Source organism: Sycon ciliatum, chromosome 2 (genome assembly GCF_964019385.1).
Source record: "Sycon ciliatum chromosome 2, ocSycCili1.1, whole genome shotgun sequence".
In the NCBI taxonomy this organism is placed as follows: Eukaryota; Metazoa; Porifera; class Calcarea; order Leucosolenida; family Sycettidae; genus Sycon; species Sycon ciliatum.
This window is the reverse complement of record NC_088644.1, coordinates 12,565,009-12,580,818: the sequence shown is the minus strand read 5'-3', so window position 1 is coordinate 12,580,818 and position 15,810 is coordinate 12,565,009. Positions and strand designations below refer to the sequence as shown.

General features: G+C 49.0%; 2 protein-coding genes across 4 annotated transcripts in view; one reads left to right on the top strand and one right to left on the bottom strand.

The window, feature by feature from the left end:
- The window catches only part of LOC135808768 (uncharacterized), a 31,753-nt gene extending 20,630 nt beyond the window's left edge, over positions 1-11,123 (top strand). For all 3 annotated transcript variants that reach the window (XM_065321995.1, XM_065321993.1, XM_065321994.1), the window contains exons 20-30: positions 681-770; positions 2,192-2,518; positions 2,594-2,780; positions 4,281-4,360; positions 4,852-4,947; positions 5,540-5,656; positions 6,043-6,119; positions 6,777-7,094; positions 9,385-9,424; positions 9,825-9,893; positions 10,230-11,123. In XM_065321995.1, the coding sequence (XP_065178067.1) occupies positions 681-770; positions 2,192-2,518; positions 2,594-2,780; positions 4,281-4,360; positions 4,852-4,947; positions 5,540-5,656; positions 6,043-6,119; positions 6,777-7,094; positions 9,385-9,424; positions 9,825-9,893; positions 10,230-10,385 (1,557 nt within the window). In that variant the 3' untranslated portion in view covers positions 10,386-11,123. The remainder of the gene's footprint in view (positions 1-680; positions 771-2,191; positions 2,519-2,593; positions 2,781-4,280; positions 4,361-4,851; positions 4,948-5,539; positions 5,657-6,042; positions 6,120-6,776; positions 7,095-9,384; positions 9,425-9,824; positions 9,894-10,229) is intronic.
- Positions 11,124-11,925: 802 nt separating this feature from the next.
- Positions 11,926-15,529, bottom strand: LOC135808767 (transcription factor Sp4-like). The gene has a single exon (XM_065321992.1). The coding sequence runs from the start codon at positions 15,071-15,073 to the stop codon at positions 12,458-12,460; it is 2,616 nt and encodes an 871-aa protein (XP_065178064.1). The 5' UTR covers positions 15,074-15,529; the 3' UTR covers positions 11,926-12,457.
- Positions 15,530-15,810: the final 281 nt, after the last annotated feature.

Sequence of the window (15,810 nt, the reverse complement as noted above, 5' to 3'; positions counted from 1 at the left end):
TTACCGATGAATACTGTAAAGAAAAGTTCAGCTTGCCATGCATACATATGTACATACCGTACTCGCGCGATTAGAGCCCTCTCTTGAATAGTGCCCCCCCCCCCCCCCCCGAGCTTGTAACCAAGCGCATGTGCAAGTTTGGTGTTCTTTTGCTAATGTTCTTGTCCATGTCATTGAACTGGTGGTTTCAGGATTAAAATCGCAGTTCTTGTTGCCGTTTCTGCTAAAACGTGCCCTGTTGGCCGAAAATCCAATTTTTTCCCCAAGTGACACCCACCCCGCACCCCCGGTCATACCACTCCCCACTGCCCCTGTGTATTTAGCACCCTTCAACATGTATCATTGGTGGCGGTAGTGCACTTGTTTGATTTTGATAGGTGCCATAGATGGTGCGCATGACAACTGCTTGTAATGCTGGATGTGTATTGTGTATGGAAGCTAGTTTGCTGGTTGTAATGGGGGGGATGTGTATGGAAGCTAGTTTGGTGGTTAGAATGATAGCACTGAGCATGGACCTACTTGTAGGGCCTGTTCAGGCCAAGGCTGGAGCAGGCTCAGCTAACCAAAGTTCAAGCTCCTGTCCAAAATAGTGTGTTGTTTTTGAAGACGTACATATGTGATGGTCATGATTTGGTACATCTCTCTCTTCTCCCGTATTGAAATATTCTCTGCTTTTTTAGTTTGTGAAGGCGGCTTCAAGTGCATCGAGTATCCATGCACAGACGTTCTATATGGCTGCAGCTCATTCCAGCCTGTGTGCTGTTTGTGAGGTATGAGGTGAATTTGTGGTTGTGTTCAAACAGAGTCTCTTCAGTTCTGGTTTTGCTGTCCTCTTTTTGAGGTAGTTCTGCTTGATAGTGCCTCTCTCTCTCTCTCTCTCTCTCTCTCTCTCTTCTCTCTCTCTCTCTCTCTCTCTCTCTCTCTCTCTCTCTCTCTCTCTCTCTCTCTCTCTCTCTCTCTCTCTCTCTCTCTCTCTCTCTCTCTCTCTCTCTCTCTCTCTCTCTCTCTCTCTCTCTCTCTCTCTCTCTCTCTCTCTCTCTCTCTCTCTCTCTCTCTCTCTCTCTCTCTCTCTCTCTCTCTCTCTCTCTCTCTCTCTCTCTCTCTCTCTCTCTCTCTCTCTCTCTCTCTCAACCCTTTGGTGCCTGACTGAATTTTAGATTTTTCGTAGTTTTGGCTCAATTTTTTGGAAAGCCTATATCTCCGCAACCGTTTAGATGATGTAGCGACAAAAGTATGTATTCTGAATGGCAATACACAGCAAGATCCGATTTTTGAATTTTCAAGTCAGAAAAATCTACAATAGGGTCAGGGTACTGCGCTGGTCCAAGAACATCTTGGTCGCCAACACAACTCAGCACGCCGAATCCACTACCTCGTCCACGGCCTCCGCCACAGCCTCCGCCACACGCGCCACGCACGCCACAATCAGCTGTTCGATCAGCTGGCTGAGCTCGACCAGCGCCGCGAGCAATTCCTCCGCGCAGCGCGAGCGGAGCACGTCCACGAACTGGCTGCGCTTGCCCTCGCCCTACAGCTTCTTGAAGCTCATCGTCGGAAATTTTGTCCTCATCTGAAGAGCTGCCGTTCTCAAGAATTTCACCGAAAACCAAATCATCGTTTAGTCGGTCTTCCTCAACTGATGACGGCAGGTTTCCGTCAGAGAAAAGAGCGTCAGATTTTTCACCATCGTCGTCTTCTGATTCTTCTTCTACAGGGGCATCATCGGCCTCCAGCTCTTCAAACAACTCAAGCGCTCCTGCAGCATCCATGACGGAGGTCAGCTGTAGTAGCCATGAACTGTACTAGTCGAAAACGAAGCGAAACAGCAACGTTTTGTTCATGTTGCGGGACGCGTGCGTAGGCTGCCACGCTCGATTGACTTCCGCTGATCTGCGCGATCGCGCACGCTCGATTGACTTCCGCTGATCTGCGCGATCGCGTTGATCACGACTCGACTTTTTCAAATGCAACCCCTCTACTTTCTCTATTGCTATCTACAGGCCAGCTACTGAAGGGTCTCTGTACAAAAAATCAGGCACCTGCGATGTACGTGACCGGTTCTGTGCTCGATTTTAGTATGCACTGTCAGCATAGGTCGAAATCGACCTACCGGCACCTAAGGGTTAACACTTTTGCTGTTTGGTGGGACCTTGAACGTTTCTTGTGCTCTCTTTGTTCATGGCCCTTGCAGATTCTGAAAATCAAATCAGTGCAAGCTGACCGTCGCACCATTGCTATTGATGTCTGCAAAGTTCTTATCAAGAAGCTTCTTCCACAGTCCGTCCGTGGTATATCAGCGGCAGACTCTGTTGGTGACGAGTGGGAGCAATTGCGCCGAGTCTCTGGCCAGTTTGTACACCAGTCAGTGATGGTTGCAGCACTAGCCTCATCATCCAAGCTCACCAAGCGTGTTGCCTTAGCAGCAAGTGCTGTGCTGCCAGATGTTCTCCGCTTGCTCCGGGAATTTTACACAGCGAGTGCACTCTCTGACGGGAATCAAGGTGCATGCCAACGTCAGGTAGGATCTCTGGTTCCTTTTTGTTGTAGCAATATGGGGCACGTAAGGAATTCGGTCTGCTTTGTGCTGTTGCAGATCTCCCTTGTCGAACTCTCCCAAGCGATCCTCAGCAATTCGGATATTCTCGGTATCAAGCTGAGCCTGGAGGAGAGTGTTTTCGAGGTGCTGTGGGAAGTGGCATCGCTTCATCTCTTTGGTAGAGTTGAAAATCAAGGCAAGGCAAGCGAGCTGGCGTGTCGGAAATGCCTGGACGACAGCATGTGTAAGTGCAATGTATTACAGTCTACAAAGAGTCCTTATCCTTCTACCTCTGTCCTCCCTGTTGTTGTGAGCTCATCCCTTACCTGTGCGCTATGTATCTCCCTGTTGTTGTGAGCTCATCCCTTACCTGTGCGCTATGTATCTCCCTGTTGTTGTGAGCTCATCCCTTACCTGTGCGCTATGTATCTCCCTGTTGTTGTGAGCTCATCCCTTACCTGTGCGCTATGTATCTCCCTGTTGTTGTGAGCTCATCCCTTGCCTGTGCGCTATGTATCTCCCTGTTGTTGTGAGCTCATCCCTTGCCTGTGCGCTATGTATCTCCCTGTTGTTGTGAGCTCATCCCTTACCTGTGCGCTATGTATCTCCCTGTTGTTGTGAGCTCATCCCTTGCCTGTGCGCTATGTATCTCCCTGTTGTTGTGAGCTCATCCCTTGCCTGTGCGCTATGTATCTCCCTGTTGTTGTGAGCTCATCCTTGCCTGTGCGCTATGTATCTCCCTGTTGTTGTGAGCTCATCCCTTACCTGTGCGCTATGTATCTCCCTGTTGTTGTGAGCTCATCCCTTACCTGTGCGCTATGTATCTCCCTGTTGTTGTGAGCTCATCCCTTGCCTGTGCGCTATGTATCTCCTAATGTACTGTACAGGCAGAACATTTCGTCGGTCAATAATTTTGTCCAACTCCTAAGAAAGGGATTTCGTCCGGTTGAAAATTTAGTCCATGGACTATTACAGTGTATTGAAACGCTGGACAAATTCACATTCGTCCGGCATTTAATTTAGTCCCAAAGCTCCTTGGACGAAAAAGACGAAATTAAATTCCAGACGAATATTTCTGCTTGTACAGTAGTCATGGCAGTGTGACCTCAGTTGCAGATTCAGCTGGCTGAGCATGGTGATAGGGTGTTGCTAAAGTGTACCAGTGCTACGCATAGCCCAACTCGTAGGAATTTTACCTTTTGAATGTGCTCCCATGTACATGTACTGTTGCAATGTTCTTGCTATGTCTAAGACACTACACTCCCACAACCATTGCATGTGCTCTCTGACCGATCACATTCACCAAACCAGCAAGAAATCCACTCCAGTTTAGACACGGATCCTCCATAGTGCTCTTTGTTGTACTGATACATGTACTACTAGGTGTGCAGCAGCCATGCTGGATTGGTGTGTGAAGTTATCTGTGGGTTTTACCTTGTTACCCATGTGTGCATGAAGTTGTATGTGTGTGTTTGCCTTGTTACCGTGTGTGTGCATGTGTGTGTGTGTGTGTGTGTGTGTGTGTGTGTGTGTGTGTGTGTGTGTGTGTGTGTGTGTGTGTGTGTGTGTGTGTGTGTGTGTGTGTGTGTGTGTGTGTGTGTGTGTGTGTGTGTGTGTGTGTGTGTGTGTGTGTGTGTGTGTGTGTGTGTGTGTGTGTGTGTGTGTGTGTTGTGCATATGTGTGTGCGTGTGTGTGTGTGCGTGCGCATGTGCGTGTTGTGTGTTGTGTTGTGCCGTGACTGCAGCCAGTCTGCTGTTGACAGTACCATGCAGCAGCACACTGGACGTATGGAAGAGCACCGTGTCACAGTTTGTCACACCTAAGGTCAGTAGTAGCATGCTGTCCACCACTCTGGGTTACTTCAGACTTCAGTAGTCAGTGTATTGAACTCTGGTACAGTGGTAGCTGAAGTAAGCTTAGTGGAACCAACTACAGGGCTAGGCTGGAAGAGCGTATCTTGAGTGTAGAAAAATTGCGCATAGCATATCTCAGATGGTGAGGCAAGGAAAAATTGTAACATGGAAATATGTGGGCACAAGTTATGTGATCGTGTCCACCAACTAAACCAGATTTTGAACAGTCAGACATGCACAATCTAGCACACAACTGACAAGGAGTACTGAGAGGGAGTACTCGATCGCATAACTTGTGCCCACACATTTTTCCATGTTACGTAGTATATCTGAGGTAACATTCCGTTTTCTTTGCTCCCTTCTTCGCATTTGAACAAACCTTTATAAGATGTCTGTGGAAATCATGAATCCCTGTCTTTTGTTGTTGTGGTGTCTGCTTGGTTTCTTGTGATTGTGCTACAGTCCATCTCACTGGAATGGTTGCGTGTTGCTAGTCTTCTTTTGCCTGCTGAGATGCCCGTTGAACATCGTCTCCAGTTTTCAGTGGCTATGGTCAAGGTACGTGATCCACTAGCACACTGATTACGAACACTCTGTGTGTGCGTGTGTTCGTGAGTGCGTGTGTGCGTGTGTGTATGCGTGCACGTACTGTAAGGTGCGTTGTGGGCATTTCTCCGCTGCTGTGAGTACACATGTAGCTTCATATACACACAGAAGCCTTGCTTGGTAGTTTAACATGTTTTTCGATTTTGACAGCATGTTACAAGGCGAGTCAGGAGCACTACGTGTCCTCGCCTTGTAACATGCTGTCAAAATCGAAAAACACATGTAGCTTCCCAGTACACAGCTGTTGGGAGTGCCTGGGTTACTGTGCACACCGTGTTATCAGGTGCATAAGGGACACGTGACCATAGTGCCAGTGTATTGCTCTAGGCTAGATTCTTTCCACTCTGAACGGCAAAACCAGAGCACAAAGTCATATTGGATTGGAAATCCTGGTTCACTGGGGGTTCTCTCTGGGAATAGAATTCGTATAATGAAAGATTCAATTGTTGTTTCACTTCCTTGTTGTTGTTGGTGCTGCTGCTGCTGCTGCTGCTGTTGTTGTTGTGGTCTTCAACATTGTTATTTTTCTTGTTCTTGTGTGTAGTTGCTGCCACTTATGCCAAAGTTGACAGCCGCCTCGTATTCCTTGTCGCCTGTTGAGATGACACAGTTTTCTGACCGTGTTCTCTCGTGGGCTACTTCTCTGGCTCTGCACGGAAAGGTAAGCGCTGTGTGTTAGCCATACGTGTATGTGTTTTAAAGGAACTTTGAAATGTTTCACTGGGAAGTGGTATAGTGCTCTCATTGTGTCAGCGGTGATACTCTAGCTGCATCATATGAAGGTTCTGTGTGTCGCATTGCTTGGATCTTGCTTTCATGGATGTGTCATGTAGGCTGTTAGATTGAGTGATGTTTCCCTGGTGTGTGCATGTGTGTGTGTGTGTGTGTGTGTGTGTGTGTGTGTTTGTATGTGCACTCGTGCATGTCATGTGTGTGTGTGCGTGTGTGCGTGCGTGTGTGTGTGTGTGTGTGTGTGTGTGTGTGTGTGTGTGTGTGTGTGTGTGTGTGTGTGTGTGTGTGTGTGTTGTTCTTTCCACTGTTGTTCAGATGTGTCTCAGTCCACCACTTGTCGGTACTATGCTGTTCATTTGCAACAGTGTTCCACTTTCAGCTGATGCTGATCGGTGAGTACTGGAGAATAGCTCAGTCTTTTGAACTCTTTTCTCTTAGTTACACAGATAGTACTCAGTACTAGATACTGGGCCTGCAACTCTACCTGCAACTGGGCATGCAACTGGGCCTGCAACTCTACCTGCAACTGGGCCTGCAACTCTACCTGCAACTCTACCTGCAACTGGGCATGCAACTGGGCCTGCAACTCTACCTGCAACTGGGCCTGCAACTCTACCTGTAACTGGGCCTGTAACTGGGCCTGCAACTGGGCCTGGAGCTGGGCCTGCAACTGGGCCTGCAACTGGGCCTGCAACTCTACCTGCAACTGGGCCTGCAACTGGGCCTGGACATAGCTGTATAGTAGTGTAGGTAGTTTGTACTGGATATAGCTGTATAGTAGTGTAGGTAGTTTGTATGCCCAACAGTTTTAGGATGTGCAGTAACTGCCATTTGTCGATGTTGCAAGTTGCAACTTCATAGCGAGTGTTGTACCTAGTCTCATCTTGGTGTTGTTTTCCAGTTTCGGTTCAATCAGTAATGCTGGCAATAGTCCAGGGAGAAGCTGTTGGTTTGGTGTGACAGCTGCCGGGGAGCTTCTGATCTCCGCCATCGCAAAGCTGAGAAGAGTCTTTTTGTTGTGTTCACTTCTTCTACTTGTGTGTCTGCAGTCTTCACACGGTGTGCAGCCGTACCGGTGAGCTCATTCACATCTTACTCAAGCATCACACATCGGCAGTGGGCAGTCACGTGGCTGTTCTCATTGCCATTTGCCATCGCCTCATGCAGGCCATCATGGCGCTGAGTGCACTCAACATTGCAAGAACCAAACAGCATTCGCCTGTATCCTCTTCAAGGAAAGCACTGCAAGATGCAGCCCAGCAAGCCGATGATGATGCTACTGCCACCACCACGCCAGGAGAGCAGGAAGAAGCAGCAGTGTCGGCAGAAGTGCAAGCTTTGCAAAAGTGTGCCGAGGCATACGCCAGGTACTGTAGTAGTTACGTCTTTGACATTGTCATTGCATGTTCAATCGTGTGCTGTGTCCCATCGTTGACTGTCAGTGCATACTGTGTAGGCATGTGCATGTTGCAGTGAAGTAGCGTGCTCGATACAAACGTTAAGCGATGTTAGCCCATTATGATCGGGAGCGGTGTTGAGGCTTCATGCAGTTTCACAGAGGAAGAAGAAGGGTCAGGAAGTCTTGTGATGCCATGCTATATCCTCTCAGTGTGTTTGGTCATCATGACAAGGTGTGTGCGTCCAGTCCAATTCTCAGCTGCAGCGTATCTTAGTTGTCAGCTGCAGCGTATCTTAGTTGTCAGCTGCAGTGTATCTTAGTTGTCAGCTGCAGTGTATCTTAGTTGTCAGCTGCAGTGTATCTTAGTTGTCAGCTGCAGTGTATCTTAGTTGTCAGCTGCAGTGTATCTTAGTTGTCAGCTGCAGTGTATCTTAGTTGTCAGCTGCAGCGTATCTTAGTTGTCAGCTGCAGCGTATCTTAGTTGTCAGCTGCAGTGTATCTTAGTTGTCAGCTGCAGTGTATCTTAGTTGTCAGCTGCAGTGTATCTTAGTTGTCAGCTGCAGTGTATCTTAGTTGTCAGCTGCAGTGTATCTTAGTTGTCAGCTGCAGTGTATCTTAGTTGTCAGCTGCAGTGTATCTTAGTTGTCAGCTGCAGTGTATCTTAGTTGTCAGCTGCAGTGTATCTTAGTTGTCAGCTGCAGTGTATCTTAGTGTGCCGAGGCATACGCCAGGTACTGTAGTAGTTACGTCTTTGACATTGTCATTGCATGTTCAATCGTGTGCTGTGTCCCATCGTTGACTGTCAGTGCATACTGTGTAGGCATGTGCATGTTGCAGTGAAGTAGCGTGCTCGATACAAACGTTAAGCGATGTTAGCCCATTATGATCGGGAGCGGTGTTGAGGCTTCATGCAGTTTCACAGAGGAAGAAGAAGGGTCAGGAAGTCTTGTGATGCCATGCTATATCCTCTCAGTGTGTTTGGTCATCATGACAAGGTGTGTGCGTCCAGTCCAATTCTCAGCTGCAGCGTATCTTAGTTGTCAGCTGCAGCGTATCTTAGTTGTCAGCTGCAGTGTATCTTAGTTGTCAGCTGCAGTGTATCTTAGTTGTCAGCTGCAGTGTATCTTAGTTGTCAGCTGCAGTGTATCTTAGTTGTCAGCTGCAGTGTATCTTAGTTGTCAGCTGCAGTGTATCTTAGTTGTCAGCTGCAGCGTATCTTAGTTGTCAGCTGCAGCGTATCTTAGTTGTCAGCTGCAGTGTATCTTAGTTGTCAGCTGCAGTGTATCTTAGTTGTCAGCTGCAGTGTATCTTAGTTGTCAGCTGCAGTGTATCTTAGTTGTCAGCTGCAGTGTATCTTAGTTGTCAGCTGCAGTGTATCTTAGTTGTCAGCTGCAGTGTATCTTAGTTGTCAGCTGCAGTGTATCTTAGTTGTCAGCTGCAGTGTATCTTAGTTGTCAGCTGCAGTGTATCTTAGTTGTCAGCTGCAGTGTATCTTAGTTGTCAGCTGCAGTGTATCTTAGTTGTCAGCTGCAGTGTATCTTAGTTGTCAGCTGCAGTGTATCTTAGTTGTCAGCTGCAGTGTATCTTAGTTGTCAGCTGCAGTGTATCTTAGTTGTCAGCTGCAGTGTATCTTAGTTGTCAGCTGCAGTGTATCTTAGTTGTCAGCTGCAGTGTATCTTAGTTGTCAGCTGCAGTGTATCTTAGTTGTCAGCTGCAGTGTATCTTAGTTGTCAGCTGCAGTGTATCTTAGTTGTCAGCTGCAGTGTATCTTAGTTGTCAGCTGCAGTGTATCTTAGTTGTCAGCTGCAGTGTATCTTAGTTGTCAGCTGCAGTGTATCTTAGTTGTCAGCTGCAGTGTATCTTAGTTGTCAGCTGCAGTGTATCTTAGTTGTCAGCTGCAGTGTATCTTAGTTGTCAGCTGCAGTGTATCTTAGTTGTCAGCTGCAGTGTATCTTAGTTGTCAGCTGCAGTGTATCTTAGTTGATGCAGATGTAGTAGAGGGTGGCTGTACAACATGTCCACTCACCGGTATACTAGTAAGCATTCTGTTAGAAGTACGGGAGTGATGCGCGGCGGTCAGGATCAGGCATACCGCCGGTATGCATGCATGCTATCCACACATTCCACAGTGAATGTAACATGCATGCATGCTATCCACACATTCCACACTGAATGTAACATGCATGCATGCTATCCACACATTCCACACTGAATGTAACATGCTTTGTTTGACTTTCTTTACATCCCGTTGCTGACAGGATGTTGGAAAACATTGCGGGCAGGAAGACCTATTCAAAGGTATGTCTACATTTTAGCTACTGAGAATGAGTGGTGAGCACTGGTGATTGTACAGATGTGTGATACTTCATCAGACTTTCAACTTGTTTCTTGCCATATCACTGCTAGAAATATGATAGATGTAGATTACATACTGCTGGCCGTATGCTCGGCAGGAGGTCGCCACATCTCATTTGTCCTTGGCTTGAAGTCACCTCATCTCATTGTCCTTGGCAGGAAGTCACTGCATCTCATTGTCCTGGATATCAAGTCACTTGCTAGTGCATTTGCTTGATGTACCTCTTTCTCCTTGTTGTTTGCTTTCACTTAGATTGTGTGTGTTTGATCTAAGTCACTGTTGTCCATGTGTGGGCTGTGTCGGTATGTTGATGTGTTTGTTGTGTTCCTTCTGTTCCTGTAGTATGCACCGTACATCCTAGCATCTTACCTGACCTATTCAACACGCTATCCTATGCATGGACCAGTGAAGGTGAGTTAGAGTGTTTCTGTGTGTGTCTGTGACAAGGTTAGATTCTTGCAAGAGCAGATGTTTCCAAGAGTTCACTCTACTAGTAACTACCATCTGCAATTTCATGGTGCCACGTTTTCCAAACAAAAGGTGGTTTTACACTGCCCCGGCTGGGCTCTCTCTCTCTCTCTCTCTCTCTCTCTCTCTCTCTCTCTCTCTCTCTCTCTCTCTCTCTCTCTCTCTCTCTCTTCCTTGCACCATGATGACATCTGCAGGGTTTTTTTAAACAGTTTCTGATACTCATGTTCACATGTGTGTGTGTGTGTGTGTCTACTATTCTACCTCTGATTGTTTCAGAGCGCACTGTTGGCTGGGATCTATGCCCTGTTGTCATGTTGTGGACAGCATGAGCTGTCACTGCTCAAGGCTACATCGGGTCGCCCAGAGCAGGAACTGTTCGATCCACTCTACGCTGACTTCAAGAAGTTCTTCAAGTACTCCGGAAAGATCTAGTTGCAATCGTTGTCATCTGAACACAACTCACCCAAGTGAACCCCATTGCTCAGCTGTGCAAGATTCCAGCAAGCTGCCAATGGACAAGTTTCTTCCATTGACGTCGATGATTTCTCTCCCTCGGGGTAACTCGCTCTAGCAACCCATTGCCCTGTTTGGGGTTTGTGGGCGTTTCTCCGCTTCGTTCATTGTGCTGAAGAAAAGGAAATGATGGCTTGCTGACGCTGGTGCTGGTTCAGTTCTGGTGTAAAGCTGCATCGCTGTGGAGCAAGGCACGTTTTGCTGGACCAACTAAGTACAACATCAACACATCATTCATCAAAGTCTGCTCTGAGTGAACGGTGTCTCTGCTCCCCTTCGCTTCAAACTTCTAGAAATTACTTTTTCCAAGGCCTGGACTTGTGCCTGGCCTGCTCAGCTGGCTCTGCCGTACTTACAGGAAACATTATGCTTCACAGTTTTCGAAGCTTTCTCCTTGATTTCTCTTTATTTCGGTTCAAGAAACACGCACGCCTACCATGTTTTCTGGAATTGGGGTCGGTATTTTATTACCGCCTTTCTATTTATTCTAATGAGCATCACATCTGTCAGGGCTTTTGTGCGGATTTTTTCGAATTGGGTGAAATTTTAGGACCCGCAAACTACTAAGCACCTCTGCCAGTACGAGTTGTATTGCCGAAGGTTACGGTATACTGTGACTGTCTGTTTGAAAGGATGAAATGAGCCAGATCAATGTCAGCGTAGGTAGTACTTTGTACGCTGTTCTGTGTACGTGCTGCAGCAGCACACCCGCTTGCCCCCACCAAGCTTAGTCCTGGGATGGGCATGTACACTACTGGCGGGTGTCCCAGCCCACCACCATTATAATGATGACAAGACTAGAAGGCAAGGCATGCAGACGTCATTTGATGGAGGGCTCGACTTATTGAGATGAGCACCGTCCTCCCGGCTACGTGTATCATGTGTGGGACTCCGTGAAACCAGGAGAGACCACTACCACAGTGGTGCTTACTCTGAATTACTCTATCACACATGATTACATGATTGTACTATTAACAGTTACTGAGTTAGTTTTATTCTGTTCACCCTGTGTTGCACATGCATCATGTGCATGGTTGTGCTCCTGAGTCCTGTATACACCTCTGTGGAGATACTGTGCCAGTACAGTATCTCTACACGGTCACCGGCAGGCCCAGGTCGTCCATTAATACAGTCACGTACAGTCACTTTAAACTTGTGCACAAGGACTCTGGTCTCTGGAGGCTTGACAAAGTTGGATGTCATTAGACCTACTAGTACTAGTACAGTACAGCTATGGCCGTCTTCAAATGCGGCGTTTTTTGCGGCTCACAACAACAACATGGTACAATGTAGTTCCTTGCAATGTGTCACCACGTTTCCCATCATCTGCAAATGCACGCCCAATACTAGGGAGTCCTACCCGAACCAGGTTTGGGTATGACTCCCTGACACCCCATGCACATGATGCACGCGTATTTAGAAGCACACCATGCACCAGTTGTACGGAAGACGTGGCGAATATTGTTTTGCTGCTTTTCAGATAGATCCAGGTGTTGAAGTCAACTCTAGTACGTATTCTCTAAGTCTACTGCAGTGTAATACTCTGGTGCACAAGAGAAAGATGCTTTGGAAATGGATGGTGTTACAAGATGAGCTCTCTTTTGGACATTTTGCCAGAGGATATTAAATACTGGGGGGAGCAATAGGGTGCACTGGTGAGCAGGTACAATGATTGTGTTTTGCTTCGGATGCTGCGTGGATGCATACTATGTATGTGAAAATCAGCATGGCAAGAATACCAATCGATGTCATGTCATGGTTGGCATCAACGAAGATCAATGTGTATGACGTCTCATTCGATTACATGAGCGATCAGTCGATGATCATGACATTGTCCGGATAGGTCATATCAAGAGTCCACTCTTGGTCGTATTTTACGGTGTCAGAAATGAATGAGAAAGGGAGTATTCATAGAGGACGCCGTGTAGTAGCAATACGTCTATGCTGATGTGCTTCAGGTCAGGTCAGCCAGCACCGTGTGTTCGTTTAGCTCATGCTGTTACTGGCGGACTGTGGGAGATGAGGCTGGACTGTGATTGAAGGTCGATACTATCGTTTGGCCGTACCACCATGCTCTGTTCCTCTTTCTTGAAGATAATGGTGACTGGTGTCCTGTTCAGGATCTCTGCACGCTGTGGCACGAGAGTACCGTGTGCCGTCTGCACTGGTTCTACGTATGGCAGTTCATCCTTGATAGGTACAGGGGCGAAATCCATCTGCCTATCCTCGTCGTCCTGCTCCAGTGGCGAGTTGTTTGCAGCCTCGCCTTCGCCATCGCTGGATGAGTGGAATTGCTCGCCGACCTCCGCCTGTCCGCCGCTGCCAACTGCGTGGTCCTCCGGATCACCGCCCAACTGTGGCGGCTGGTCAGTGCGCTCCTTCTGCATCTTGACCCGCGCGTTCTCAGCCAGCTCCGTGAGTTTCGCTGTGGCGCTCTTCTTCTTGGGTTCCTTGGTTGGCATGGGTGTGCCCGACACTTGGGCGTGGATACGCAGGTGCTTGGTGAGATGGTCGGAGCGACTGAACCTCTTGTTACACAAGTCACACAGGAAGGGCTTGATGCCCAGGTGCATACGCTTGTGGCGCGCCAGCTCGTCGCTGCGAGAGAATCGCCACTTGCAGTTCGGCCACGTACAGGCGAACGGTTTCTCGCCGGTGTGTCGTCTCAGGTGGGCTTTCAGGTGAGAAGACTTATTGTAGACCTTCGTACAGTTCGGGTAGACGCAAGCGTACAGTTTGATGTAATTGCTGCGATGTCTGCGCTGGTCATTCTCATCAATGGGTCTCTCAATGGTCAGGATGCTCTCCGGCGGCAGATCAGCAGCGCCACCACTGCGTGGCTGCCTGTTCAAACTATCTACTCCACTGCTAGCGGCAGTGGCTGGCGATTCGCCACTGCCCGCGGTACTGGACAGGGCCGCTGTCGGTGAGTCAGTGCCATGCCTCGTCGTCTGGGCGATGTGGGATGCGACCGGCATTTGAGCAACAGCACTGGTGTTGCTGCTGCTGCTACTGCTGTACTGGCTGGATGGGTAACCGGGGTGAGGCAGCTGGCTAACGTGCTGTGGCTGAGGCTGAAGGTGATCATCATGTTGATTATGGTGAGGAAGATGATGAGGTTGGTGGTGGGGGTGATGGTGATGGTGGTGATAACGGTTATGCTGTAGAATGGCTGGTGGTGCACACGCTACGTGCGACATCAGTGGCGGTGGAGAAGTTGAAGAGTTGCTGCTGTTGTCTCCGTCAACGTCCAAGTCCGACATGATCTGCTCCTCGTCGCCCTCATTACTGTACATCATGTGTGGTAGCACAGAAGATGAAGCTGCTCGTTGCTGCTGCTGCTGCTGCTGTTGCTGCTGCAAGTGCCTTTCCATGGCTTGCTGACTGCTGCTTCTCTTCTTGTTGTCCTTACTTTTACTACTAGTGCTACCGTTGCTGCTGCTGCTGCTCTTGTTGGTTCGTTTCTGCGCGTGTCCACAGGACGGGCAGCGAGAACAACTGGCAGTACTGGATGATGAGGAGCGTCTGCGTCGAGCGATTTTATTCTTTTTATTGTTGCCAGTGGAGGGTGTTCCCTCTGCTTCTGCTGTGGCCAGTGAGGGATTAGCCATGGGCTCCGTCTTGATGATGGGCGTGGCTCCATTGGCTGTTGCGGTCCCATCCTTGGCGTTGGTCAATGGAAAAGTTTGTCCGTGATCAGCTGCTGTAGTCCTCAGCACAGCGCCGCGGCTGTTGACAGTACTGCTGTCAAAGGTACTCGACTCACACATGCCTCCTGTCAAACGTCTCGCCTCTCCTGCACACGACGACACGTGACCTGGGAAAAATTGCGACGCCATGGCAACGGCCGCGGGACCGGTTTGCGGCGCCGTAACGACGCAATTCGAAGTGGTCGCCAGGGACGCGAACGGTGGAGTAGCCAGTGGCAGGGTGGCCAGTGTTGCGGCGGGCGACTGAGCGGTGATAGCTACAGAGGTCATTGCTGGGGTATGGTTGGGCGGACGAGTAAATGCTGCGCTGGGCAGAAAGACATCCACATCCAAATTGCCTAAATCTAGCATGTCCACATCCCCCTCAACACCGGACGATATCATACTGGACGTACGAGACGACACGGACTGTGGGAGAAGACCGTTACACCAGGCCGCCTGTGAAATCGGATCACTCAGCGAGCTGCGCAGGATGTCCTCCACAAAACGATCATTGGCATCGTCTGCCCAACTACTGACCATGTCCAATGAGCCAGACGTTAGGCTAGTGTTGCTGAGGCTGGACACACTGCCGTCATCCATACTGCAGCCTAGAGATGAGTAGCCATCCCCCGCTGTGTCCATACTATTAGCCAGATCATACACACCTGGCCAGATACCATCCGCCGCTAGTCCACCGCTGCTACCACCAATACAGGCCTGCTGCATTCTGGCCATTTGCAGCTGTAATTGAATCTGCTGCGCCTCGATCAGAAAGTCGTCGTCGTGAGCGCTGGCGCCGGAGAATGCGCCGTTGGAGGAGGTGGAGTCAGCCGCTCCCGGGGACGATTCTGCACTACTTGGTCCCGTCAGCATCTCATCGCCCAGCGAATCTAGTCGTTGCCACTCAACGAACATTGCTTCAGTGCTGTATCACTAACACTGTTCAATTGCCCTTCTAGTCTGGTCAGCTGCGAGGTTTATATGTTGGATGCTGTCTGTCGCACCGTGTTCGCCGCTGCCGTTGAGAGATGATGATGTGTGAGTTTGAACCGTCCTAACGGTCGATTCAACTGACTGATCAGTTTCTAGAGTTGCTGGTTCAAATAGGGACTTTGGCCGCACAGCGGGAAAGCACAGAGCCAGTTGCTTTCACAGTTTTAGCCAAGAGGACAGGGTACGAGCGACTGGCTAGCTGATAGAGACAGCTCGCCTTGACGGCTCGGCGACAGCGATAAAATGTTTCGTGTCACGAGCAGAGCGAGCTTTTTCTCGGAATCGCAGCCTGCCATTGGCTTGACAAGTGCCTGTCACCTTGTCCCTGTGCCTGAGGTCCTTATCCAGCGCGACCGCCATGCAGGGGCTATCTTTCAGGTGCTACCAGTAGAGCTGCTAGCATGCACTGAATCATAGTGGATGTAATGGCATGTGACTGCACAGTGAGAACAGTGAGAACAGTGAGAACAGTGAGAACAGTGAGAACAGTGAGAACAGTGAGAACAGGTCACTGACTCCATTCCAGGATACTCGTACTTGTACTGTCGTTCTATTGCCTGAGTCAGTGAGTGTAGTTCGGACAGCGTCATCTCGCAGTCCTCAGCTGTGCCGGTGACTGAGCTGAGAGTGCCACCGAGGGTACAACCGATGGTAGAAGA

Bases quoted from the DNA above. Each gene is read 5' to 3' on its own strand.
- LOC135808767 (XM_065321992.1), bottom strand. From the start codon at position 15,073: ATGTTCGTTGAGTGGCAACGACTAGATTCGCTGGGCGATGAGATGCTG.